We start from the raw sequence: 26,872 nt of genomic DNA on the forward strand, positions 1-26,872 counted from the left end.
GACATGGACAACCAGAGTTGGTAGAAAATAAAAGACTTTATTCCAGTCTGACATTAACCACAGTATAAATAGTGGCACAAATTACATCTATTCATACAGCTGCGAAATCAGCACAGTTACAATAGTTTGAGAAAAATATAAAGGTGATAGCAAGAACTGCATGTCAGTAAGAATATGTAGAAATGAGCAAATTGACACCAAACAAAAATATTATAAAAACATTAAAAGACAATTTGTACAATCACAAAGGCCCCATCTCTACAGTATGCTGGCATCACAGGAGTCAGGCTGCAGAATCTGAAGTGTAACAATGAGTTTCATAGATCTCCTAAACCAGGGATAGAAAAAAGCGTAGACAATTGGATTTAGACAGGAATTACAATAAAGTAGCCAGACTCCAAAAATTGAAAATGCCACACTGGTAGACATGTCCTGGCCTGTGAGAGAGGGATAAAAATAAGGACAAAAACATATTAGAAACACAACCACAACAACACCAAGTGTTCTGGCTGCTTTTCTCTCTGACTTCTTAGCAGTTACATGGATTGAACCTTGTAAGGTAACAGATGTGACATGAGACCTCATGGCTCGGGCCTGAGACACAGCCACCACAAATACTCTCATGTACAGAATTATGATGGCAGCAATGGGGCCCACAAATGTCAACAACACATCAACAGCTCCTGTTATGAAGTCAATTACAACTATGCACTCTCCATAGCAGGAATTGTATCTATCTGGATGTTTCAGGAAGTCAATCAGTATAACACCATTGTAGAACACGGAACAGGCCCAACACAGACAAACACAGATTTTAACTCTTTTCTGAGTGACTTTGGTGGGGTAACACATAGGTTCACAAATGGCCACATAACGGTCAATTGATATGAGCACCATGTTTCCTACTGAGGCAGATGTAAGGATAAAAGAGGCATAGTAAAATAGTCCACATATCAGGCTCCCCAAAAACCAGCAGCCCCCTATTAGGAGTATTTGAAGTGGCATCAACAGGAGGCCAACGAGGAAGTCTGAGACAGCCAGCGAGAGCAGGAGGAGGTTGGTGGGGGTGTGGAGCTGCCTAACGAGAAAAAAGAAGAGAGAAAAAGAGAGAGTAATTGTGGAAGTCATAAAAATATCCCCATCTGTACCAGTATGAATATCCAACCAAATTATGTTCAGATACAATACAGTGTAGAACATGCAGTGACATTCTTATAACAAGGACAAACTCGTCCACAATCATGAACATGAGTACATATCAGTGTTTCTGCACAGGAGGAAAAGTTAGAGAGTATGCAGTCAGCTTGGATTTCAACATTCATATCATCAGTATATTCACTGATGCAGTTAGTACTATTACTAGTAGCAATAAGATTACAAGTAATACTATGCAAGTATGTTTAATGCTAAATGCATTACATGTAAGCTGTTCAAAACTCTTTTTTCATAAGATGCCTTAATATAACAATAATATCACTCCACAAAGTCAGTGCTTGTAAAGTTCTTGTATGTGTTTAATGTTAGGCAAAATATTTCAGGTTCTGCTTATAATTCTATCTTTTTGCCTGAAATGGGAGATGGAGATGATGACCAGCAAGTTGAGAGCCATGGTGAGCAAAGCGATACAAGACAGCAGTATGTAAAGGAATATGGTCTCAGCACGATGCTGCTCTGGCTTCCTGCAGGAGGAGTTGAGTAGCTGTGGAAAGCAGAGTTCAGCTCCCACCAGGGTCTCCATCGTGAGAGAGAGAAAAGCAGACGAGAGGCTGCTGAGCTCTGGCAGATCTCTGATCAAAGTTCTTCGTCATAAAGCTGACTTAACCCGCTCCTCCTTTTTTTTTTTTTTTCATTCCAGTGGGCATGTCATGTCTACGCTATGGTTCTGATTTGTCCTCCACATGGCTGAATGCCCCACCAGCGGTGTTTTAGATGCGGAGCATTTTACCCAACTGATTATGTTGATTGGTCAGATTTTCTGGATTTAGTTTTTTTTTTTTTTTCTTGATTATTGTGCTCCTACCATGGGTATGTAGGGTATGTATTTAAACAGTGTCATATTTGTATGTTATTATGTTTCCAAGTCTCCACTGGGTTTTTTATTTTGAAAATTGGCCAGATCTGTGCTTTTTCTTTGTCTGACTTCCTGTCTGCTTGATCTGACCCTGTTGCCAATTAATAAGATAGTCTGTCTTATCTTAAACACTTTGAACCCCAAACATGGTGTCAGAAGTGGACCTGTGATTCAGCAACCAGCATTTACATGCATATTAAACTTTCAAATAAATTTTACAAGATTTGCTTGCTGACATCAGCTATACTGCAGCAGCAGCAGTAAATAGTCATGGCCATGAGATGAAACTCAGTGGTAGTTTGAGTGTGAATAGGGAAATTTTCCAGGCAGGATATGAAGACTATGTCCAAGCGACAGGGCTGGTGGACAATCCCAAGGATATTCAGGTGGCAACTCTGAGGATAGTTATTGCAGCAGAGTGTTGGCATGTCTACAAATACTATGTGAGCCTGACTGAAGAGCAAGCAGACATGCCGTCATTCTGAAATCACTGAAAAGATATTTTATACCTGCTAAAAGTGGAAAAATGACCCCCATGTTTTTGGCTTTTGCAAACATGAGGAAGGTGAACCAATAGACAGTTTTGTGATGCAACTCAGACAGAAAGCCGTGACATGTGAATATGGAGCCTTAAGAGATTAATTAACCATGGGCAAAATATTTATCAGCATTGCTAATGAGGGAACAAATGGACAGCTGATAAGGGAAAAGGACTTGACACTTGCCAACGCTATTGAAGCCTGTCATGCTGCAGAGCTGAGTGATTGTCAGTTAAGATTGCTGGATCAGGAGAGAGCTCAGCTGGACAATGTCAATGACATAGGGGAGCAAAAGTTCAAAAGATCAGCCAGCACTACAGAGAAAATGAATGGTGGCACATCACATTGGTGGGAGAAAGAGCACTGTCCAGTGTATGGCAAGACCTGCAGTGCCTGTGGCACAGCCAATTATATCACTAGAGTTTGTAGCAAAAACAAGAAAAGCAATGGGAAACTCCATGCAGCTGAGGGACTGAACAATGATAAAGATATGTAGTTTTTTGTTTTGTTTTGTTTTGTTGATTTTCTACACTGCAGGCTAGATGAGGCTAGCAACCACAGAACCACTTTTTGGATTCCTTGAGGCTGAAGTGGTTCAAACTGCCACTACAGCAGCCCCAGAGGTCTATCAGCGGAAGCAGCATAAGTTGTTGGAGGGGCTTGAGGGGGTGAAGCCTATTGCTGATGACATCCGTATTGTGGACTGTGATGACGGTGAAGAAGAAGCAGGCAAAAACTATTATGCCAAGCTGTTAGCCCTTCTAGACCGCAGTCGTCAAGTCAAAATGTGGCTCAGTGTCAAGAAGAAGTTTTCATGCCACATCCTGTCAGCTGCTGGTATCGAAGCTGACCCAGAGTCAGGGCTGTTTTGGATATGCCAGCCCCACCAAATATGGAGGGCGTTCAGAGACTCATGGGATCAGTTACTTACCTGGTCAAGTTTCTCACACGGCTCCAAGAAGAATGCAGTCCGTTGAGGAGACTGTTTGACAAAATCACAGTTTGGCACTGGCTACCAAAGTATGATGCAGCTGTCAGGGAGCTGAAACAGCTTGTGGCAAAGACACCTGAGTTTAGATACTACATCGTGTCAAAACCTGCTCCAGCACAACATGGCCTGTTCTCTGATGCAGGAGAGAAAGACTATTGCATAGAGTTGGAATGTTTTGTCACTTCTTTTCCATGATGAAGCAGTTCAGATGAACAGGACAGGCATCTGGCGGCCAACAGTGTGTCTGCACAAGGTTGCACTACATCTGGTAGAGGTTGCGGGCTCCCTCTCTCATCACAATCATGATCTACGTGTGGCAAAGTCAATGCCATCACAAAACCCCATGGCTGATTCAGAGAGGCCTCCAAGGCTGCAAGCTTCAGCCACAGAGCAAAATGAACAAGGGTGAGAGGACATTCATGTTCACTCCACAGCCTTGAAATTGAGGACGAAGAGTGGAATGACTAAACCTGTCTCATTGCTTTACTACTAACAGAGCAAAACAACTTCAATTTAAGATAAACCATATACTACATATTACCCCAATGAAACAAAATAAAATTAACCCAGATCTGTCAAAGTTGAGTAAAATGTGCAAGAATGCAGAAGACATTTTTATTCACTGCTCACTTGAATGTGTATATATTCACGACTTCTGGAATGCTGTTCTTAAAGAAATCAACTATATACTTGGTTGAACAGTCAACATTTCTCCTTTATCATGCATTCTTGGTATACATAATCCTCCAAATATTCCTCCAAATCCACTAAAACTCCTAAAAATCCTTCTTTTCTGTGCAAGAAGATGCATTTTATTGAAGTGGGTGTCAGTGAATCCTGCCAGTATCACACAGCAGGTAAGTAGCATGTTAGTGTTTATGCCTCTACAATCACTCAGCTTTAATTTAAGAGAGGATCCTTTCAGTTTTATTAAGTCTGGAGTCCTTTAATTGCTTACTTGGGATGTGACTGTTTGCAAATGATAATTGCAAGGCTCTGTGGTCGGGCATGGAAGCAGTAGATGTGTTACTTTCTCATTTTGGTTTTGTTGTCGTTTGTTGGTTTGTTGTTGTTGTTATTTACTGTCATTGGCCCTCATACTCATCTGTAAAATCTGTAACAGACTGTAAATCTGTCGATGTTGATTAAAAAAAAGATAGACAAAAGCAATAAGGGGCTGTTTAATTGTTTTTAACATCCAGGTCCATGATCACATTGTGCTGTATAACGTTGTTGGCAGAGAGGTTTGGTTTCCTTTAAGAAAATGAGATGTTATGGGTGGTGTTATAGTACCACCTGTTGGATGTTCAGAGGTAGCACACTTGATGTAAAGTCAGCAGTCTCCAAGCATGCTGTGTGTCCCTGCTTTTTGCTAATGTTGTTATTAATAGCCAGTTGCCGCTTAAAACATGGTCTCTCTCAGCCTAATAACGCTTTGAACACCAAAAAATCCATCTCACAGATGGTACATGGCTTCGGGAGAACAAAAGCATCTTCCTTGGGTAATAAACAACAACCAAGTGCAACTGCAAAGTGATTTGCAAAGTGCAAAGTGATAGTGTGTTGGATGAGTGCAAAAAGCCCACTGCTACACAAGGTCTAATTACATGCCGTCTCCTCTTACAGAACATCATGCAGTCACTGAGAATGAGACTGGAAAGCTTGCTTAAGAAAAATGAACACATACATTCAGATAGATTCAGAAGATACGGAGAAATGGTGTGTGGAAACAAGGATTTCAAACAGTTAATGCCAGTGACTCAGAAGCATTATGCTTTGATCAATCCCCATTCAGTGGTGACACTGAGAAGAAAGACACAGCAGCATAATTCTTAAGGTTTAACCATAACCAACTGAATCACAGAAAATCTGGAGTACAAACTTAATTTGATACAACAAACACAAGGGTTTGCTAAGTACATGCTGCTGTCCAAGCTCAAAAAGCTGTTCACAAAGTAAAGCACTGCACGCCACCCAAATTCTCCAATGGAAAGGCTTCTCAGCATTGTTGGTCAGATATTTAGGCCCAGGAGAAATTAGCTAGGTGATGCAAACTTAATAGAAGCAGTGGCTCTTGAATGCCAACAAAAAGATAAAAGAAAAAAAAAGAACTTCTGGATTGGACCAGAAGTATCTATTGTTGTGACTTTTTTGTGGTGCTATAAAAGTGGTACATAGTATTGCAGAAGTGTAGCTACATTATGAGTATTTTTATGTTTGTTTACAGAATGTTTACTTTCAATTATTTGTTTCTTTTTAATATGGCACTGTTAAGCACTGACTTACACCCAAAATACATACAAAAAGATTATGTCAATTTTTCTAGTGCAGAGCATTAATATTTCTACCACACAAGTTCTGTTACATACAACAAACTTGTAACAACACTACTGTCATTTATTGATCAAGTAACAAATCAACAAATCAAAAAGATGACAGTGATGACTTAATTTGTATTTTGCTCCTCTAATTCATGACATTTTGTTGTTTGTTTTGTTGCTGTTTGTGGTTTCTTCTGTACATATACAGAACCAAAGTTTGGCCAGCAGATGTCACCATGGTACTTTCCCATACCAAATGACAATCTCACCACCTGCCCCGTACATGGCACATTCACTTTAGATCACCTAAATACAAGGAAATAAGAAGCGTCTTTTTCACAGAAGACATTGTGACATTTCAAAGTAGGACAAGCACAGGTGTGAACAATAAAATATCATGACTGAACTCCATGTGTCGGCTTAAGTTCCAGGATCCTGCTATTATGCACATGAACTGAGAATAACCATTGCCTTTTCTACTATGAAAAGACCTACTGGCTGGATCTAATCTGGCAGTTCCTGATCAAAACAGAGGCTAAATTGGTGCACACTGCTCATGCTGACTTTTTACAAATCAACCAAGAGGAGTTATAGACTGACAGGAAACTTGTTAACTGGAGTGTTTTAATGATTGCCATTCTGCATCATCACTGCCAGTGTGTCTAACGTGTGTCTAAGTGTGTCTAACGGCAAAATTGAACAATATGTTAATGGAGTCTGGCAGGTATGGCAGGCAGTCACTGAACTCAAAACTCCAGAGTGTGTATTATACGAGCAGTGGGCTTTTGTTTTCAGGATAATAGGTTTAACTTTATACTGACAGATAATTGACAGTTATAAACAGCTAATCAACTTACAGTGTAGGACTCATCATCACTTGTTATTGTCAATTTACAATGATGCGCTTGTCTTGTGCTCCTGCAGTGTCCCTGCAGCCTGCCTGAGCTTCTTTGTGTCTGTATCTTGAAAATAGATATTTCTTTATTAGCTCTTTGTGGGACCAAAGAACATAAATATATGTATCAAGTGCTGCATGAACCTGAGGTTTTTTCCTGAGGTGTGAAAATAAACATTGTTTAAACTTCTCTCTCGAGCACTTTTTTTTTTTTGTCATTCTTCATAGAACTACTTTACTCAGTGTTTGTGTCTACAACTGAGTGCATCATTATAAGTCTATTATCATTATATTGCAAGATTGCATTTTTTGGTAGAAAACAAGATAACTTCTGGAGACAGAGCTGACACTTTTACCTTTAAACATGGCAGGATATTATATTATAAAAAATTCATCTGAAGCACATTCAAATGTTGAGATATCTTCAACATCCTGAATCAATCTCTCAACTGACTTCTGTCTGAGAATTGAAAAACATTTTTTTTTGGCCAAAAACTAGTAAATACATTGAAAAAGATAAAATAAAATAAAAAAAATCCTATTTGCACCATAATTTAAGCTGGGTATAGGGGCAGAAGGATGCTGAAGATGTAACTGCCAGGCAAGAGGAAAAGTGGAAGGCCAAAGAGAAGGTTCACATGGTGAGGAAGAACATGGAGGTTGTTGGTGTGACAGTGGAGGAGGACAGGAAGACATAGAAACAGATTATCTGCTGTGGCATGGAAGGGGCTGCGACTGGATTTCATTCTGCAGTCCTGTTGCACCTTGGGAAGCTCAGAAAATGAATGCATATGACATTTCCCTGTGCTTATTTTCTTTTTGTCACAGTGAATGCTTGATGGTATTTAATCTTGACTTATAGTATTAAGAGGCTTTCATTTTACTGTAATAGTAACAACAGGCACAGAAATAATGTAAACTTGTAATGAGTCTCATTACGTCTTCTACTTAAACCTCCCTAGTGTACCAACTCTGCAGTAGTGAACAGACCTCAGGGAACAGGCCTGGCTACAGCCAGGCTTCATAAAGCTAATTACTGGATGACACAATGGCTACTCTGTGCTTAAAATGAATAATTCACAACACTACAAAATGATATAAAAGACTGTTTGTCATATTTAGTGTCAGTCATTTCGTGTCAGTTGTGATGAATAACTGTTGTTTACACTGATGAAAAGCTGGATGTACATTTTGGTCATTGTAGTCTAAATGGTGTTACCTTCATTATCCCCGGAGACCAATTACACAAACTCCTCTGCTGTGGACAGCCAGCATGGCCATCAGCACAAATACACATACAGTAGGTTTTCACTACCAGGTAAAACAGCAGGGTCACTGTTGTATTTTAGAGGAGCCCCAGTTATCTAAAAAATATATTTGTGGGCCACGCTTTTTCTGACAAACATAGTGACAAAACAGGTTCTTTGAACTTACCTTCAGAAATGTATATGAGGTTTCCTGATCTCCCGCCACTATGGATGAGATTGTGTTACAATTTAGGTACAAGGTTGAGGAAAAATCATGGTTTAGGTTAAAAAACTTGATTATGGTAAGAAATTTGCTATCATGATTAAAAGAGACCATTGTTGACTGTTGGTATTTGCTATGATGTGAACTGTGGTCTTCCCTGTCAAAAGTCACACATTTTGTATGCCCATACCAAACTCCTTGATAAGAGAAAAGAGACAAAGTCATACTACTACTGCCTAAAGGAAAGTTCAGAAGGTCACAATCAGTGCTGGACTCGGACTGTCTGAAGGGCAAGGACAAAAAATAAAATGAAAAAAGTCGTGATATACTTGATCACAATTTCTCCACTGGAACAGAACTCTAGACTGCACTTTTTCATGCTGTCCTGGACACTGGCCACACAAAAGGGCACTTAATCATGTTTTGGCTACTGGAGGTGCACCCTAGATGGCACTTCAATAGATTTTCTCCAGTGGAGGAGCACCTTAGAGAGCACTTTAGCATATTGTCTTGTGCATTGGGTCACTCTAAAGGGCACTTAATCAAATTTTTTCAACTGAAATTTGTCCCACTTATTATGATACTGGTATTTATTGAGTTTGTTTCTTGCTAATATGAGTCACCTCCTGCTCTTCCATCTTTACAATCTTTACATCAAAGAGCACAACAGAAATAAGCCTTGGACTTTACTGCCTAATCCTTGAAATTTGTGTATTTATGCATCATTCTGACAATTTGCTGGCTAATTTGAATGAGGGTGGGGATACTCATATGCCCAGTGCTGATCGCTAATGTCTCAATGCCTTATTTGTGTGTGTGTGTGTGTGTGTGTGTGTGTGTGTGTGTGTGTGTGTTCCAATGCATGTCATTGCAGCCACGGCAACAGAAACACAAAGTACTGACTCTGGACTCTGGATTACCTAGCAACAGGGACTGAACACATACCCACACACAGAGGGCAATCTTTGTAAGAGAGACAGCAGGTACGTTCTTGATGATTCTTGACTTTTACTGGAAGTTTGCTTCTTACTTTCTATTTGCTGTGATTCATAAAAAAATGCATTAAAGGCAACATTTCTCCTTTCATAGCAGGCCTATAGCAAGATAAGATGTCCAAGAAAGTACAAAGTAACATTGTGAGATAATAAACGGTGCTTCACAATGACTTTACACATTGGCACTGGTGCCAGTAGCTTTCCTATTTTCTGTTTTCAACTTTTTTTGCACCCAGTGCCTCATTAAATGGTATTTCATATCCACGTTACAGTGTATTCATGTAACTGTAAGCCTGAGATTTGGAAATGTCTGCTTTGGTAAATTAGAAGGAAAAGTACTTTTGCTCATGGTTATCAGCTACCTTTTTATTGATAATGAGGTAGTACACTAAGAGTAACAAGAAGAATAAGCTGTATTTAGATAACACTTACTGAAAGTAAGTAACTATGGCATTTTCTTGCAAATATACAAAAGTTATGCTGACTTTCACTTGAGGTCTGACAAACATGTTAAATGGATTTCCTTCTTCATAAAATATTTGCTATGTTATTTTTAATTTTAGTATCATGCATTTTCTTCTTATAAAATGTAATAGATACATTTTATGTTACTAAATCAAGTCAGTATCAATACTCTACCATTGTTATTTTGCTTACGTAGCAAAAGAACAATCATAGCATGATGGAATCTATGGAATAAACTAATTCAGTCTCTGACTCGGCCGTCTTCCAGGATAAAATGACATCATGAAGGATTTGTCTCTGTCCCTGCTCAGTCGAGGGTGTGGTAAAATCGTCTCACCCAACAGAAACACAGGAGGACATGGACGGCTGGACGTCTGCTTCACTCCACAAGTACTCACACACTCACGTCCAAAAAGTCCCAAAAAAATATTTATAGAAATATTTATAGAAATATACATTACATATTCTTATCATGATGGTAGCCTAATGAAATATAGGACCTCTCTTAAATACTCATCCAACTGTGAAAAAATGTGGATTTTTTTTTTATATAATGGAGGTAATTGAGGATATGGCTTTTCTGACTGTCTGGTTAGGTTATAGTTGCCCATACCCCAGACTGACCCCAAGTGCTGAACACTGCCAGCAGAGGAGCACAGTGCAAACACAGACCACATATGCACGCACGCACACATACACATACACTGCAATTAAACGTGGATATGCTGCTACAGGTGCCTATTGTGTGACAACAAATTTGCATTGGACCTTTTGTTTGTATGAGAACAAAATCATTCACCCATTTAGCTATATCATTTATCCAGTCTCCAACTGTGGCTTAGGTCCTGATTCTTACTCTGTTATATATTTTGTAGGCTATAGGTTATATATATTATTGGAACTATCACAAGGTCTCATGTGGACTCTTAAATAGATAAGCAGATGATCTTTAGTAGGCATAGCTCCCTTTGTTGTAAAATTAGATTGGTAGATTAGTAAAATGACTATGGCAACATTTGTTATGTTAAAATGTCACTTATGAGCTAACTAATGTGTTCAATCGATGCTTGCACCACAGCAAAAGACAGCTTACAAATTACAGTGTACCTTAGCAGCTTCTCCTTAAGGGCACCCACTAAGGGATAGTCTGCGAAACACCCATAGTGAGAAGAGAAGTTCCTTTGCTAAGGTATTGGAAACCTTCACAGAATGATAAAATACTTTGAAAATGGAAAATGAGGCCCAGATCGTTTGTCGCTGGTTTATTGTCTTATTATGACATGTATCTTAAACCTTCTCATATTTATGTAAATAAACCAATTGATCTATCAATCAATGAGTTAAAATTAATAATCATGTAATTCATCTATTGACCAATAGGATTACTACATCTGGAAGTCCCAAAGCTCTGTCTTGCAGCTGTCCAACAGTGGCTGCCTGCTTGCGGAGGCAGAGTCAGCCCTTCCAAAGACTTACAGCACTCGTAGAGGACCACTTCTACTGTATTCCCAGGTATCAGCGTGTGTGTGCACAAGTGATTACAGTCACAAACTAACGAGGGAAATTTGGCCAAGCACACTTAACAAGACAGAAACAACTGCCAATCTCCAGCTGAAAACTTTATATTTTTCTACCTTCTTTTGTCTCCAGGACTTGATTACTATAGAAACCAGCTGTCACTCAGAGACCACAGACAGGAAGCAGCGGGTTGTTCGGCGGCATGCTCAACAAGTGGCACAGCAGTTGAGCACCCTCAAGGAACTAACGGCGGCCATTTTGAACTACAGCAATAATCAGGTAGGTGGAATAGACAGGAGTAGCTGGTGCCATACCATTGTTCAAATGACCCATTATTTTGAAACCCCAATAGTCCCTTATAAGACCAACAGGTCATTTGTCGGACAGCCTGTCTCATCAGTCAACCACCAGCACGTTGCCATAAGTTTTTTAATAGGCACCCCAGCTAATATAAAACTATATTCATGATTCCACTAATTTATTTTATCTCTATGCATCTGTTTTGTAATGCACAAGAACATCAATCGACTGAGGGGTCACTTACTGATAATGCAAATGTTTTCAGGGGGAAGCCCTACATTAATCAATATTTTTATGTTACTATTGAATTAAATTACTTAAATACTATACTCTATAATGTGAAAATGCTCAGTGACAAATCTAATGAGAATAATTACCCATCATTTCAGTTTTACAAAGTCCTTTAGCCTGTTTTAGCTCATTGCTTGAACAAGCTAAACCTTTTCTCCCACATGGAACAGTCACAGTTAGATCACCTTTTGCTTAACTTTTTTACTTATCAGTCTTTTTGGAAACCTTCTCTTTCCTTTGCCAGCAGTGGTTCACAAGTGTAATGTTTGTCTTTGTCTCCAGTTCCCCTCCTCCAGACTTGGTCCACCCTTCTTTCCTCCTCTTCGCCTCCCTCTTGCTTCAGACTATCACCATCCCAGTCATCCACCTATTGATACCACACGAGAACAGTCAAGTCCAGAGTTGTGTGTACAGTTGAGCCCCCGGTGGATTCCCGCAGAGAGAAATACTGAACAACTGGAAAATCAACCTGCAGGTAAAAAATTGCCAGACAATGATTGCAGATGCAATGATTCCATCTACAATCCTCCATTGTGTGTTCCAAGGGTGATAACAAGAGTCCCAGGGGTTCTACTGAGAACCTCTTTATTTTTAAGGGTTGTAAATAGAACCCATCTAAGCAGTTCTACCGACAATGCTTGTATGTTATGGTACAAAGGACCTGGATGAAAGAGCTCTTTAAGGATCTCAATAATCCTTCAAGAACTCTGTCTTTCAAAAAGGTTCTCAATGGAACCCTTAGTCTTACAGACAACCCTTGATGGCTCTTCAGAAGCATTTTTTTCTGGGTAGAACCTTAGCCCTTCAAGACGACCTCTTTGGATCGCTTGTTTCTAAGAGTGTATGGTTAGATCATAATATTAAGCTTCTCTGCAGATAGAGAGGGGACGCATGGCATCGAGAAGCAAGTCAGGCTGGATCTATTCCTCCAGATACCCCGTACCTCTAGGACTCCAACTCCACAAATGGAGCCTCAGCCCTGGGTACACTACATAGCAATAACCCCTGAAGAAGAAGCTCAGGTAACATATCTGAGGTTACATCTAAAGATATCTGTTGATACTCCTTTATCCTTGAATCGTGAATTGTTGTAATGAAACTGTTTTTGATGTCTAATTTATAAGCCAAATGTCTTTTCTACCAACTTCAGACGTACTTAGACATGAGTCTGCAGCATACTGAAAGTTCACAGTATTCTGAAATAAGCCACCACAGTATGGGAGAGGAGCGCCATTATCCAAGCGTGAACTGTGACCGAGACACAGCAGATGATCAGGACTGTTCCATTCAAGACAGTGAAACGACCAATGATGAAGGCAACTATGAAAGATCAATGAGTCCAAACAGACATGGACGAATAGGTGTGTGTGTGTGTGTGTGTGTGTGTGTGTGTGTGTGTGTGTGTGTGTTTGTTATAATAGGTAAAATTGATGTCCTAGTTTAAAGTGGTAAATGAATGAGACTAAATGACATGACTGGACATGCTAGCTATCTTCACATCTATCTATCACAGATATAGCTTATCATGTAGAAGTATTTAGTTGAAGAAGTAGTTTGGTGTTTGTTGATAACCCTGATGCCCTGATTGTTTTCTCCCGACACAGGCCTCCTTCCCCCTCTGCCAGTTCAACGATCAGTCTCTCATGGACCCTGCTGGGAGAAGGTGGACAAGGTATGACAGCAGTTTCAAGAACAGTTTAGGCATGTCCAGACAGAAAGCAAAGCAAATTTTCATCTCGTGTTACCAATGGTTATTCACATTGCTCACGCAATTGTATTCGCCACCAAAATAGCCATAAGCTAATGAGCAACTAGCTAGAGACTTGTTGTTATGCTCATGAGGTTACATGAGGTTACATGTTACGTATTTTAACTCAAACCATGATCTTTTTCTAAACCTACTCAAGTACTTTTTGTGTCCAAACCTAACCAAAGGTATCAGTCAGTCAGGTATCATGTCATGTCATGCGGCATTATCTTTTCTGATGGCAAAACGTACAAATAGCAGGCATGCATCTGTTGAATGTTTCAGCAAAGATGGGAGGGCCCCAGCAGTGATCAACACCACACACAGCATCACCTACCTCCAATAGCAGAGAGTCATACTGTTGTCCCTCGACCAGCTATCCAGGCTCAGACCCAACATGATGCCCAACCAAAGGCAGAAAGGGTTGGGTTTCAATCACAAGAAAATCTAAATCAACGCCATCAGCAGCCTCTGGTTCTTCCTCTGTTGTTTCCTGGGAAGGAGGGTAACAAACGCTCACACAGAGGAAGACTACAAACACACTTGGTTGAAGGACAGATTTGTATGTTGGTTAAAGGATAAAAGTTGTCCATTCTTACAGTATTAGTCATAAAATTTTACACACCAGGACTGTCTCCAAAATCAAGTGTCAAACTAGTGATTTACTAAATCAGATGGCAGAATTTCAGATAAGTATAGTATATTAGTATTATGCTAATCAAAGAAATTGTGTGGTAATTTGGCCATTCTAATGTTGTTGGCATAATGCCTCTTAAGTATATTGTTTTATTTTTGTGTAATGTTATATTTTGACTCCTATTTCTGTCTTTCAGAAATGATAAATGAGAAACAAAGAGGAGGAGAAAAAAAAGAGAGACAATACTTGAAAAAAGAATCAGTAGGACACAGAGGAGGAGGAAGACTGCCCTTTGAAAAAGGTTCTATGATTCTGCTGGAGCCAGGAGAAGGTAAAGCAGACATGTACCCTTGCTATGCAAACTGGCCTCTATATATGAAATGATAAATTCAGTCTAATAGATGGATCTATAAGAGATCCTGGAATTCAGTCTCTGAACTGATAATGTGTGCAAACATAATACTGCCTGTCAGACTCCTACATCAAAAAATGCAGGAGCAACATGACACTAGTAACTTGATTTTCTTTTATTTTTTACGTTTTAAGTGGAAATCAAAACTAGGTCTTCCTCTATCTATTCACTGTAGCTTCTCTTTTGGTGTGTTGTCTCCTTCAGTGCCTCCTCCTCCAGCTGGAGTGTTGGGCTGTGTTGCAGGACGAAAAGGCCCGGGAAAGCAGAGCTCTTTAGCTTTCTTACAGAACCGACTACTTGACCTCCAGGATCCCTGTGAATCCAGCAATGCTAACAGAGGTGTGGTTAGGGGCATTCTGCCTCTGGAGCTGAGAGGTATGAGGAGCTTAACCACTGCCACAGAACATGACACTGTTAACTATTAACTATTATTCTCTCAGCTTAAAATTGATTAAAGTGAAATGGATGGTTGCCCTGTAAGTGCTTAATGCAAAATGATATGAAAAAGTTACGTAAAGTTGAGGTTTGTTTCTGCTCTGGCTCTTGTAATAGTGGGAATCTGGGAAAAAAAATTTTTACCTAATTCAATTTAGAGTGATTCAAGATGACTTGTAGCTTGCATCAATTTTCATGTACAGATAGTCAAGTCAGGTCAAGTAAATTTTATAAAGCACAAAGTGCTATAAGACCCCTTTGAAAATGACCATGCTAGTTGTTCACTGACCAATATTTACCCTTACTTCTAGAGCATTATTTTAACTTTCCAACAAGCTAGCATGACATGGGATGTGCCAGTGGATTATTTTGTCTTCTAGTTTCATATGATACCAATATCACATAGCTTTAAAACTGAGCCTGCTACAGAGTATATGAAAGTTCTTTAACCTTGTTTTCCAGGAAGTTAATCCTCAACTTCACAGAGCAGTTCACCTCATTTTTGACTTAAACATAATGACATGGGGTGAGAGATGATGTTGCTACACTTAAATTCACCCCCTCAAAGGCTCCATGTCTCCTTTCCACAGAGCTGTTGTGTTTTGTCAGATTTGCAGAATGACAAATCAGTTGGCAGCCTGATCCTGGGTCCTGATGGGGAGATCATTCAACTGTCACTGTACGACAACATCCAGGATCCATCTCAGGGTGATGTTGGCACACAGCAGCAAGGTACGCTCAGTGAGCCATCATGTGGAAACTTCCATCTTGAATAATTCAAAATCTGCACGCTTCATCTGTGGGAAAAACTAATAGATTTTAACCAACTCTCAGCCCTCCAGGTTTCGTCTGCAGAAGGCGAGAAGTTACCCTGGGTCATTGTCCTGCAGCCTGGACATACACATGCAGGTCTACACACAACTATACACAAACACAACCACCTACATTCTTGAAGTAATTTGAAAAATTGGATAGGTGGATGAGGTAGGGCAGAGGAAATGGCCATTGAAAATAAGAATTGCTCTGCAACATATTGTGCTCAAGTGCTTGTGTGACAGCCAGACACACAGTTGAGTTTGATTATAGGTTTCAGGGTTAAGCCCTTTGATACTCTTCAGAGGACTTTTTATGTGTTCTGGTCTAACAAGTTATTTTAATCCTTTGTTGAATGTGTTTCTGTTGGAGCCTTTCTGTGTGTGTTTCTCCAGGCGTTTCTGTTTCCTCCCACACACCAAAGACAGATTAGACCAAGTGGTTTCTCTAAATTGACTTGACTAAATAGGAGTGAAAATGGTTGTCCTTCTCTATGTGTGTATGTACCCTCTAAAAGGATAAGTGGGTACAGATGATGGATGGATGTTTGTTTGGGCTTGTGTTTCATTCCTATGAAAAATCTGCCTGCCTTTGCATCCATCTTCCTCGTCTGCATTGGGAAGTTTGTCATGGTTTATGCAATTGAGGATGTAATTTCTGTATTTTGGTGTGGTGGAGGACGGGTTGAAGAACCTCTGACTTCTTTGTTCCCTAAGGGGATACAGTACCCATTTTCATATAATTGCAATGAAATGAATTCTCTCTCTGCCTGTTCTTTGTTTATGTGTGCAGAGGGAGAGTTAGAGCTGAACACAGATGGTCCGGTTGGTGACGTCCAACACCAACAGTCCAAACACAAGGTGAGATGATCTTTTTTGACTGACCTTGTAAAGGTTTATCAGTCCAGCATGTGTTTGCCTTGGTCACATATTGTCTAGTCGCTTGCAAGTTGACTTGGACTTTAACATCAGTGTCTCGTAACTAAACTTGGACTTGAACCTTTTGACATGAAAATAATGAAGATGCCTTCTCTCAAGTGCAAAGATTAAAAAGCCTGTGTGTGACAGTGTGCCATGAATTAATTCATTTCCCTACATTTCCTGTATCAACCGACTTTAACCCTTCATTCTTAGCAAGTCGACAATTAATTCCACAGATCCTCTTTGTTTGAAGCAATCCAAGAGCATCCAGTCAAGTTCCAGGAGAGAACCATGAAGCTCTGACTGAGCTCCAGTTGAAAAAAATGATACCAGGGATATTTGCTAAGGGCTTTCATGGGCAACTTAGCTTTCTTAGGTTCTTGAAGACATTTCATCTCTCATCTAAAAGTTCAGGACTCAAAACTCAAAGTTTAGGACTTGGGGCTTGTCAGTCTGCACTTTGGCATGGACTTGCCTTTGTTGGTTTTATACCTGAGTGCAAAGACTTGACACTTAGTTGTGACTTGCAAGACAGTGACTTTGTGCCACCTCTGGTTACTTCTGTTGTTGTAATCCTTAGTTTGCAGATTCCTCTGTTCTCCAGTGTGATCTGACAAGGCCAAGTTAAACATACACAAGAATCCAAGATTTGATTTTAGTCTTTAGATACTGAGCATCCTTTGTGTCTATATGTCACTATTTGTTGAATGTTTCAATTCTGGTCTCAATCCAGCTCTTAGATCTTCACAGATTGACAGATGCGGACTTACCCAGCAGCAATACAGACGCAGGTAAACATCTATCGCTTATTTTATCATAATTTGAATTTGAATGAATTTTTATCAAAACTTTATGTTTACCATTCCAGTGGCTTTGACCAGGAAAAAAACAAGAGCAGAGGCAGTGGCAGAAACACGGAAGGCCTCAAAAATGAACACTAAACACAAAGTTAGGATGCCTCCACTGAGGGAGCGGGTAGGGAAGGAGGAGGCAATAGGAGGCAACGCTGAGGCATGGGAGGACGATGAAGAGGAAGAGCTGGGAAGTACAGGACAGACTACCTATCTGTCTGGATCACATCAGCCAGGGTTGGTGTAATTCACTTTTAACTTGATAGCATCATGTTAATTATAAGCTAATGAATGTAAATGTATGAAACTAACAGATTTCCTAGAAAACTTGCAAGGTTCTTTAGGTATTTCTCTGTAGCAGATGACTCAACTAATGGGTTTGTGTTGTGTTTACACCAATATTTCTGATTCCATATTTGGTTTCAAAGACAGATAATTCAGGCAAGCATTGAGTCTAAGCCTTTCATACAATTGACACAATTGAGAATCTGTCATAGCCATTTTGCAAAATTTATTAAGTTTATCCTTATTCAAAAACTCTCAGAATTGCCAGATTAAGCGAATACTAGTTGAGTGGTGTAATTTGACACAGTCTGTGTACTCACAAACATCTGCTGCTTATTTTGGCAAGTAAGAGAGCCCCAACACAGAATTTGTATTACTGTGGACCCAATAAAAAATCAGACAGCTCTCCTCATCCCCATAGTTGATGGTCTGCTGACAAAAAATTAAAATGTGAAACATTTGAATTTGATTTGTCTTTTTGTCCAGACAGAAAATGCAGTCTAAAGATGATGTATCATGCAACGAGCCGAACATCAACCAAAATGAAGCTACACCAGAGGACGCTGTGGGCAAAAAAAGGAAGAATACTAAGAGGAAGGACGCTGAGGAAGATGCAATGACTACAGGGTGAGCAAGAAATATTCACAAACTCTTATGAGATTTAAACATTACATACACTTTTGATTTATAAGCCCTTTGACTTTTTAATGCACAACAACAAGCTGCACACACTCACACAGTCCTTTTATTTAGGAAAAGGGATATGAACACAGTAAAAAGTGCAGAGTCAGACAGACAGAAGACATCGAGGACAAGGAAGGAAGGCAGGTGGCAGAGACAAAAGACAGGAAGTGATGCTCAATCAAGTGGGAGAGAAGAGACTGAGGACCAGTCTGATGTTCCTTCTGTGGTGAGTATTGGCTGATTTACTACTTGCATGTATACTGTGTAATCCACTGACTGTGGCTTCCAATCAGTTTGAGGATTCATAATTTCTAAAGTAAAGTGATCATACGAGCAAAGTGTTTTTCATGGTGTTTGGAGAAAACAGCCAGCACAGGAAGTGTTTTTAAAGTAAAAAAAAAAAACTATGCCATACAAGGAAAATGTAATGCTTTCATAATTATTTGCTATTTACCAAACATGCAAACTAAAGTTAGGAGTTCCAAATCATGTTTTAATGATTCTTCATTTTAAAAGTTCTGATCAGTCAGGAATAGTTGTGGTGAAAATGAATAACGCTTTACAGACTGTTGGCTAAAACACACAAGAAGAGTTATTCTCCTTTAATTCACATAAGGTAGGCAAACTCATTAAAATATGCAATAATAAAGAAGTGTTTATGACATAAGAGTGGCATTATAATGTGCCAGAGACACCAAATTGGGGCTTTTATATGTAGTTTTCTTCCCCTTTAACTGGGTACTTTCCCTATTGCCTGGCTGCTCCATATCCCTGTGGAAAGTCCTGTTTGTGAGTTATACACAGTTATTACAAAAGTAAATGTACTATCTTTTCTTTGTAAGGAAACCAGACCTTTACAGCAGTGAATAAAGAAGGCTGCACAGGGCAGTTCATAAAGTGAGATGCCGTTCAGGTTTGCAGTTCCTTTTCTGTCTTTCAGAAAAAGAAGATGACAGACAGAAAAGGAGCACGAGGAGAAGTGAAGATGAATGAACAGAAAGAAGAGCGAGGAGAAGTGGCAAGGGAGAGGGACGAGTCTGCTGAGACAAGGAGGAGAAGACAGCTAAAACACAAAGAGTTAGTTTTTGGTAAGACATTGCAAACATGCAGGTACAAAAAACACTACATGACACTTGTAGGCCAGATTTTCAGTATATGCACCACTAATATATTTATGACAGAGATATAATATATACATATCTATACATACACACACATATATATATATATATAAAACACAGTTTGCCCTGATATGGAATTTAGCATCACGTTAGCTGGTGAAGTAATTTGACAAGCTAGCCAACTAACACATCCACTCAGATGGTATTTTATCAGGAATAATGTTGGTGAGCAAGGAAGTGGGGTTAGCCAGCTAGCTGTACCTTCGCTACGCTGCATGGATCTGCTGTTGGTTACTTTGTAACTTTACCTGATTAAATAATTTGCAAATGGCAAGCTAGCCAATTTAATGTTACCAGCCAGATCAACCCTGGAGTCTGGATAAATTAGCTGATGTTATCCAGTTGAGACAGTAATTGGTTTCCTTAACTAGCCAGCACGTTTTCCTTTACAGGGAATTTAAAATGTTGGCTCTTATTACATTACAGATTGCTACAGTATAGAGCAGTTTGTTTAAGTCAGCCGTGCTGACTAGTATACTTAATGTTAGACATATGAGAGGAGAGAGGGAGCAGACATGTAGTTTAATTAATCTTGTTAATAGATTAATAGATTTTCCTTCTAGGAGTATAATATAAGCTTAGTGATTCTAGAGAATCATTTAAATAATCCATCACACTGTAACTAAACATGTTTTGGTCAAAAAATCTACTGTAAATTTAGTCAACACTAAACTAACACAACACTAACACTAACAATACAGATGACTAAAACTAAATGGCGTTTTGCTCAAAAAAAAAAAAGGTTTGTGACTAAACCAAAATCAAAATTTGCTATCACAAAGAGCACTCATTTTCATGTGTCCTTTCTTTTGAAACCTTGTTCTGTTTCCTTTCATTTGCCTTGCTTTTTCTTTTCTAATAGGAAATGACCCCCTGGAGAAAGAGGATGCGATGATTAACCAGGAAACGAGAACGGAGTCTCACCCAAAATCCACTAAAGGGCCCTCTGCATCACAGAGACACAATACCAAAACAAAAACAAACTCAGAGGAAGACGTAGACTATCTTTCCACCAATACTGACAAACACAGCAGCATCAGATCAGTGAGCTCGCTCAGGTCCAGTGCCACTGCATCCCATTTCAATCACAGGAGCCAGAGGAGGTCTGCTGCCTCTTCATGTGAGGGGACAGTGCCAACCAGTGCCATGGGACTCACTTCATCACACGGCCGCCTGTCGTCATGTTCAACTGTCATGGTAACGGAGGAACAGCTGATGCTGAACCCAGTGAAGCCAGAGGTCAGTAAGAAGCACACACAGAGAATATACAGTACTTTTTCACGTGTTTGATGTACATGTCTGTAACCTTTCTAATGCTGTCTGAATGATAGTGTAACATGATCTGTTCTATAACTTAATTAATTTTACTACTATATTATTATTGCTCATATTTGGATTCTGTGTATGTGTCTAGTCCTCAATGCCGGGTCAGGAGGGGGGGGAGGCTGCACCTGTGCGTCTGGACCAGCGAGCAGAGAGACGCAGGCAGGAGTTGGAGAGGAAGAGGAGAGAGCGGGAGGAAGAGGAGAGGAAGCGGGAGCAGACAGAGGAGAAGATGAGGAACGAGTTGGAGGAGGGGAGGAGGAAGAGGGCTGAGGAGCTCAGGTCCTACTGCTTCTTTTAGAATTTTCCAAGTCTGTCTTAAAACAATAGTCAGATGCTCGTATGAGCATTAAAACAGGTTTCGTTTGTTATAATCATATCTGTGTTGGGCCCAATGTCTTTAAACGGTCAAAGCACAAAGCACACAATCAGACTAGCTAAGAATTCCAATCTAAAAGTGATAGGGTGTTTTTGTGTGTGTGAGGGGGAGGAAAAAAGAGAGCATGGAGGTGTGAAAGCAAAGATGGTCAACTCAGTGGCCCTGTGTGAGGACCATGGCTTGTTTAACAAAGGACAATAACCCTGTGGTCTGTTCATGTGAAATAATGGTGCCAAGTTAACAAAGAGGAGGAGGAAGAGGGAGGACGGCTGTTCCTTTCTTGGCATTGCAGAATTAGCTGTGAAACTAGCTTAGTTGGCGGACTAGCTCCTGGTGCTAAGTAGACTCACTTTCTTGTTAAAGCAGGTTCTGGCAGCACTGTTTTGCATTAATACAATTATAAGATGACAAGATAACAAAACATCATCATCATGTTTATGCCTATCAGACACAGCTGCGGCACGAGATGCACAGAGCTTGTGCAGACTGCTGCCTGGATTAAAATGAGAGTATTTCTTTTGTGTGTGACATGTACGTGAAAATCGTCTCTGACTTGCTTGTGGTCAAGACGAGGTAAGACTGCGGCTGTTGCTCGACCAGGAGGGGGCACTGCAGCACACAAAATTCAGTGTTGAATGCACTCAGAGAGCAGAGCAGCTGTCACTTCATTAATATCCCGTGTCTACCTCCAGGCTGAAGAAGCTGGCGGAAGAAGAGGAAAGGAGGAAGCATCAGGAAGAGGAGCAGGAGCGAGCAAGACGGGAACAGGCCCAAAGAGAAAGAGAGAGGAGGAGGCAGGAGGAGAGGAGGCGGCAGATGGAGCGATTCCAGAGGATGAGAGAGGAGGAGGAACAAAGGAGGAGAGGTGAGAGTGATAGGAGTAGAAAAGGGTGTTTATCTAAAGCTACCAGAGGAAAATTTTATATTTTATTGCTTTTGGAGCGTTAGCAAGTAGTAATTTAAACTTTTCTTCCTTCCAGCTGAACAAGAGCATTTGCGCCTGGAAGAGGAGAGGAGGCAGGAGGAAGAAAACAAGAAGCTAATGGAGATGGATGAAGGTGAGAGGATAGAGTACATCCGTAGGAAGCAGGAGGAGGAAGAGGACAGGAGGAACAAAGAAGAAGAGCGTAAGAGGATTGAAGAGGAGGCCACCTTGCGGGCCACAGAGGAGGCCAGGCTGCAGGCAGAGCTCCTCGCCAGGTATGTATCTGCCTCCTTAAACTGGGATTAATCTATGTACATAAGAGCTAGGGTAGATAAACTATTTTAGAAATATTTTGTTGTTACATTTGTTGAAATTCTCTTATTCCAACAGCAACCAAAAAATCAAATGCTCTGGTATCTCTGGCTGTTGCAGGTCTGTAATAATCCCACCCAATTTCATTCTTCTTGAAATGATAGGATGACAAGGAATGGGAATCTCTTGGTACCTCATGATCTGATTCTGATTCAGAGGGCTACGATTCAATGATAGAATGAGTCTCGGTGCATGTTGATCTCGATGCAACTTGAAGTATCAAAATTTTAAGCTTTTAATTCAAAGGGTCACTGGTTGGATTGTATCCGTCTACAGCTGCTCACACTCAGCCATCCTCCCTAAACCTAATCTCTTATCTAAAGAATTAATCTTATTTAGAAGTAAGGATGATGTACATGTTACATTTAGGGGTGGGAACCTTTTTGTTCAGTTTGATTCAAAATCTATTTTTGACTGAATTAATAAAAAAAAGGGGCATAATTTTCAGTCTCTTCAGTGATTTTCTTCACCACGGCGGTGGTTTAAGTTGTTTAATGTTCTTGTTGCATCTTGTTTGTAACAGATGATTGCTGCTCCGTTAACATCTTATCGTTACTCTCCCAGTGATGGCGTAAAACATGTTCACAATGCACTTCTGTTTGTTTCACAAATGCAGTTATAAGGACACAAAATCAAAACATGATTGCATGCCTTTTGAGAACATGAAGTGCATCTATCTTATCAGCTCGAGTGTGCACACTATAGGATTTCCAGGTGCTGCGTTACCCTCACAGCTGAGTTCCGCCTTTTTGCTCCCTCAACATTATGTTCATTAACACTTAACACTCAATTTTTGACTTTAATGAATCGATTCAGAATCTTCCACATCCACATCATGATGCATCTAAGGATCAAATATTTCTCCCACCCCCAGGGACAACCAACCTGCCTGTTACTTACTTATCTGGCTGGCTAGTAAAGCACAGGTTGGCCTGCTCCAGAGGGCTGATAGCCTCAGTACATGGGGCGCATGCTCTAGCAACTGAGCAACCCTAGGCTTTGTATTTTAATATACTTTAGCATATTTTAGCTTTAGAGGACTATTTAGCCAAGGCATATTTTATTTGAGTGTATAGGAGTGTGAGAGTGAGAGCGTGTAAATGTTCTGTCCTCAGACATGTTGCATGTAGATTGCTTACTTTTTTCCACTACTGTTTGCATAAATTCAGAACATGAAAAATGGTAAAAAAAAAAAAAAAAAACTCCTGTTCTTGCCTAAAAAACTATCATACCGCTATACAATTTAATGAGAGGAAAACAGGCTGCCCATCTGTCTTTTTTTGTCACATGTCTTATGATGCACAGAGGGAAACATGTTTAGAAAAAAGTCAGGCTGTAATCAGGTTCGGGCTGAAATATGCTAACCAGGGTTGAGTTTGGGTCAGTTTCAGGCAGAATTTTGTCAGGCTCAACTTTTCATGCCCAATTAAAGCTTTATTTTAGGGCGACACCTGAGGGGAGGTGGATGATTTATTTTTCACTTGAATACTTTAAAAATCTAGATTCCTTGCTGGTTTCTCTGTTACCTCTAGCTTTAAAGTGTTTCAAAAGTATTATACCTTGTATTCTCTTTATGCAATTAAATGCTTGCAGTAACTTTTGCGGACCCTGTGGTGATGAAAAATAAATAGTTCACAATACAGCTTTCTTTGTCTCTGTCTCTGTCTCTGATTCTGTCCACCCTGCAGACAGATGGCGCTGTTGCAGCAGCAGTTGGCCTTCAAGAGAGGTCTTGTGTTGGAAGCCGGAGGTCTGGAGAAAACCCAGGGAATCTCTAGACCGTGGATCTACTCTTATTTCACTTTGTTACAGCTACTTGGTCTAAATCCAACAAAAGCTGAGACTCCAACTCCCTGACCTTAATTTTACATGTGAGATACTGATGGACAAACGGGAAAAGATTTTTGTTTGATGAAATGGTTCGCTTATTTTCATGGAAGACAATTAAATCAAATGGATTCAGTGATGGAGACAACCAGCTTAATATCATGTTGTTTGTTAGACCTCAAGTGTACACACAACAATCCACAGACCAACTTTGAAGATTTAAATATTCATTGAAGTATGAAGCCTTTTCAAATCTAAATAAATCAATCAATATTTCTTTTTTTTATCATTATAATTTAAATGAATCAATCTAAAAACTTTTCACAGACCCTCTGGAAAAGTGCAACAAACCCCCACTCTAGACATCAGTTCAGTAAGAATATAAAATATCTCCGGACATTAGTCAAATAAACTGCATCAAAATCTGAGCAGAAAAATAGGATTAAACTAAGTAAGAATCTGTTCTGTAAATAGGAACAGATTCATGTTTCATTATCAAGTGCACAATAGTGCCTCTAAAGATCTGGAATTAAGAGGCATGTGGCTTTAAAGCTATTATTAAAACTTCAAAATTGAAATGGGGACAAAAAAACTAAATGGACTATTTAATGATTTAATTCTTCTGTTGGCCTCAAATCTATTTGAAATGTTAATGACATGTTTGATGTCTGAATTATACTGTTTTATCTAAGGAAAGTGGAAAAATATCAATATAACAGGTGACCCCAAACCTTTGAATAGTCATGTAGGCCCTTTAAACAAAACTATACAAGTTTAAGTAAATTAAATTTGTAATTTTCTCACCCTTAAAACCTTAAGATAACACAAATATATACAAATATGAAGCACAAATTGCATGTGAAGAATAACTAGTCTGTGTTGAATAAAGAAAATAAATATGATATAATATTTCTATACAGCAAATAGTCACAAACTGTAGTAATAAAACGCCTTAAATGTATGATAAGTTTGCAATGTTTTTAATGTCATAAACCTTTTAAAAGCATGCCTAACTTTTGACAACTTCAGGCCATATATCACTGGATTTAGAAGAGGCTGAATGATCAGTCCATACAGTGACAAAGTAACACGCAGCTCAAATGGAACAAATGTCATGTCAAATCTTTGACTGATCAGGTTATAAAAACAGGCAAAGACAAAGCTGATGAGTGAAATAAAGTGTGGGGTGCAGGTATCAAAAGCCTTCAGTTTCGTCTCTCTGGAAGCTTTTAAGCACACAGCCAAAATCTTAATGTATGTGAATGCAATGAAACTGAGAGGAGCTGCAACAGTGAAAGTAAGGCCAAAAACAACATCATGAAGATAAGACACTGTTCTGTCCGGTGAACAAGAAAGTTCAACGACAAGATGGTTATCACAGTAAACTTTGTTGATAACCGTTCCACAGATCTTTGAATTAATAGTGAATGACAGTAAAACTCCAACCTCTACAAAACAAACTGCCCAAATAACAAAATTGACAATTTGGACTTTTCTTTTAGTTACTATGATGTTGTAATGTAAAGGTTTACAAATACATACATATCTGTCATATGCCATTACTGTTAATGTTCCAAATTCAATAGCCACATATGTATGAATGTTAAATATTTGAATGAAGCAGTAAAAGACAGAAATTTCATGAATCTCTGACAAGATGTGTGCCATCAAGCAGGGCAACAAAGACGTACTGCCATATATTTCATTAACAAACAAACTGCACAGGAATAGATACATGGGCTCGTGCAGATTTTTGTTTACATAAATGATGACAATAAGTACAGTGTTGGCAAAAATAACTGATATGTAAAGGAGCATTGCCAGGATGAAATATAGGTACATTAACTTCCCTATGTTAACATACATAGTCAACACAAATGACACAATCTCTGTTGAGTTTTTCATGACCACAACAATAATAATAATAATAAAATATATATTTTTTTTACTTTTGAGGATATGAGACTGCAAATCCAGAAAGAAATGCAGTATTTCTATCCACAGTTTTCAAAAGAATAAATGAGAAGAATACTGAAATAATAGCAGTTATAGTATATTGATACAGACAGTGTTTTCTTTCACCAATAAATATCATATTATGGTAGTTGATCCATACTTACAGCCTGTATTTAGAGGCATGAAAAACATAAAACCTTGAGTAAGTAAGTAAGTAAGTAAGATAAATGTATTTGTCAGCCAGTTTCAGCAAACTATGCCAGAGGTTA

The 26,872-nt window shown here is 39.4% G+C and overlaps 3 protein-coding genes across 6 annotated transcripts; 1 reads left to right on the forward strand and 2 right to left on the reverse strand.

Moving 5' to 3' along the window:
• Nucleotides 1-258: 258 nt before the first annotated feature.
• On the reverse strand, nt 259-1,753 carry LOC146322580 (trace amine-associated receptor 13c-like). 4 transcript variants are annotated; one of them, XM_084724005.1, is made up of 3 exons: nt 1,666-1,738; nt 1,607-1,610; nt 259-1,078 (listed from the first exon to the last, which is right to left on the reverse strand). In XM_084724005.1, the coding sequence occupies exons 1-3, from the start codon at nt 1,736-1,738 to the stop codon at nt 259-261; spliced, it is 897 nt and encodes a 298-aa protein (XP_084580131.1). The 4 variants fall into 4 exon arrangements, with proteins under 4 accessions (XP_084580131.1, XP_084580132.1, XP_084580133.1 ...); XM_084724006.1 differs by having other exon boundaries at nt 1,566-1,753; XM_084724007.1 differs by lacking the exon at nt 1,607-1,610 and having other exon boundaries at nt 1,677-1,738.
• Nucleotides 1,754-3,944: 2,191 nt separating this feature from the next.
• On the forward strand, nt 3,945-24,726 carry kiaa2012 (KIAA2012 ortholog). The gene is made up of 24 exons (XM_084725466.1): nt 3,945-3,977; nt 10,024-10,137; nt 11,128-11,259; nt 11,398-11,544; nt 12,139-12,331; nt 12,733-12,892; nt 13,024-13,217; nt 13,461-13,528; nt 13,901-14,108; nt 14,437-14,571; nt 14,857-15,027; nt 15,697-15,819; nt 15,922-15,996; nt 16,693-16,760; nt 17,554-17,611; nt 17,689-17,912; nt 18,483-18,583; nt 18,710-18,866; nt 19,581-19,728; nt 20,684-21,060; nt 21,236-21,426; nt 22,216-22,388; nt 22,504-22,723; nt 24,509-24,726. Exons 1-24 carry the CDS (start codon nt 3,945-3,947, stop codon nt 24,675-24,677), a joined length of 3,639 nt encoding a protein of 1,212 aa, XP_084581592.1. The 3' UTR covers nt 24,678-24,726.
• Nucleotides 24,727-25,574: 848 nt separating this feature from the next.
• Nucleotides 25,575-26,552, reverse strand: LOC146322582 (olfactory receptor 11A1-like). Its single transcript, XM_084725467.1, has one exon. It carries the CDS (start codon nt 26,550-26,552, stop codon nt 25,575-25,577), a length of 978 nt encoding a protein of 325 aa, XP_084581593.1.
• Between the last annotated feature and the right edge of the window lie 320 nt (nt 26,553-26,872).

This window comes from Lutjanus erythropterus, chromosome 8 (assembly GCF_056507025.1).
Source record: "Lutjanus erythropterus isolate fLutEry1 chromosome 8, fLutEry1.hap2, whole genome shotgun sequence".
Lineage (NCBI taxonomy): Eukaryota > Metazoa > Chordata > Actinopteri > Lutjaniformes > Lutjanidae > Lutjanus > Lutjanus erythropterus.

Bases quoted from the DNA above. Each gene is read 5' to 3' on its own strand.
- LOC146322582 (XM_084725467.1), bottom strand. From the start codon at position 26,552: ATGAAAAACTCAACAGAGATTGTGTCATTTGTGTTGACTATGTATGTT.
- LOC146322580 (XM_084724004.1), bottom strand. From the start codon at position 1,738: ATGGAGACCCTGGTGGGAGCTGAACTCTGCTTTCCACAGCTACTCAAC. The intron at 1,129-1,558 runs GATAGAATTATA...GGGGATATTTTT, and splicing joins TCTCCCATTTCAGGCAAAAA to ATGACTTCCACAATTACTCT.
- kiaa2012 (XM_084725466.1), top strand. From the start codon at position 3,945: ATGGCTGATTCAGAGAGGCCTCCAAGGCTGCAA. The intron at 12,332-12,732 runs GTAAAAAATTGC...GCTTCTCTGCAG, and splicing joins ACTGGAAAATCAACCTGCAG to ATAGAGAGGGGACGCATGGC. The intron at 12,893-13,023 runs GTTACATCTAAA...CTTAGACATGAG, and splicing joins GCTCAGGTAACATATCTGAG to TCTGCAGCATACTGAAAGTT.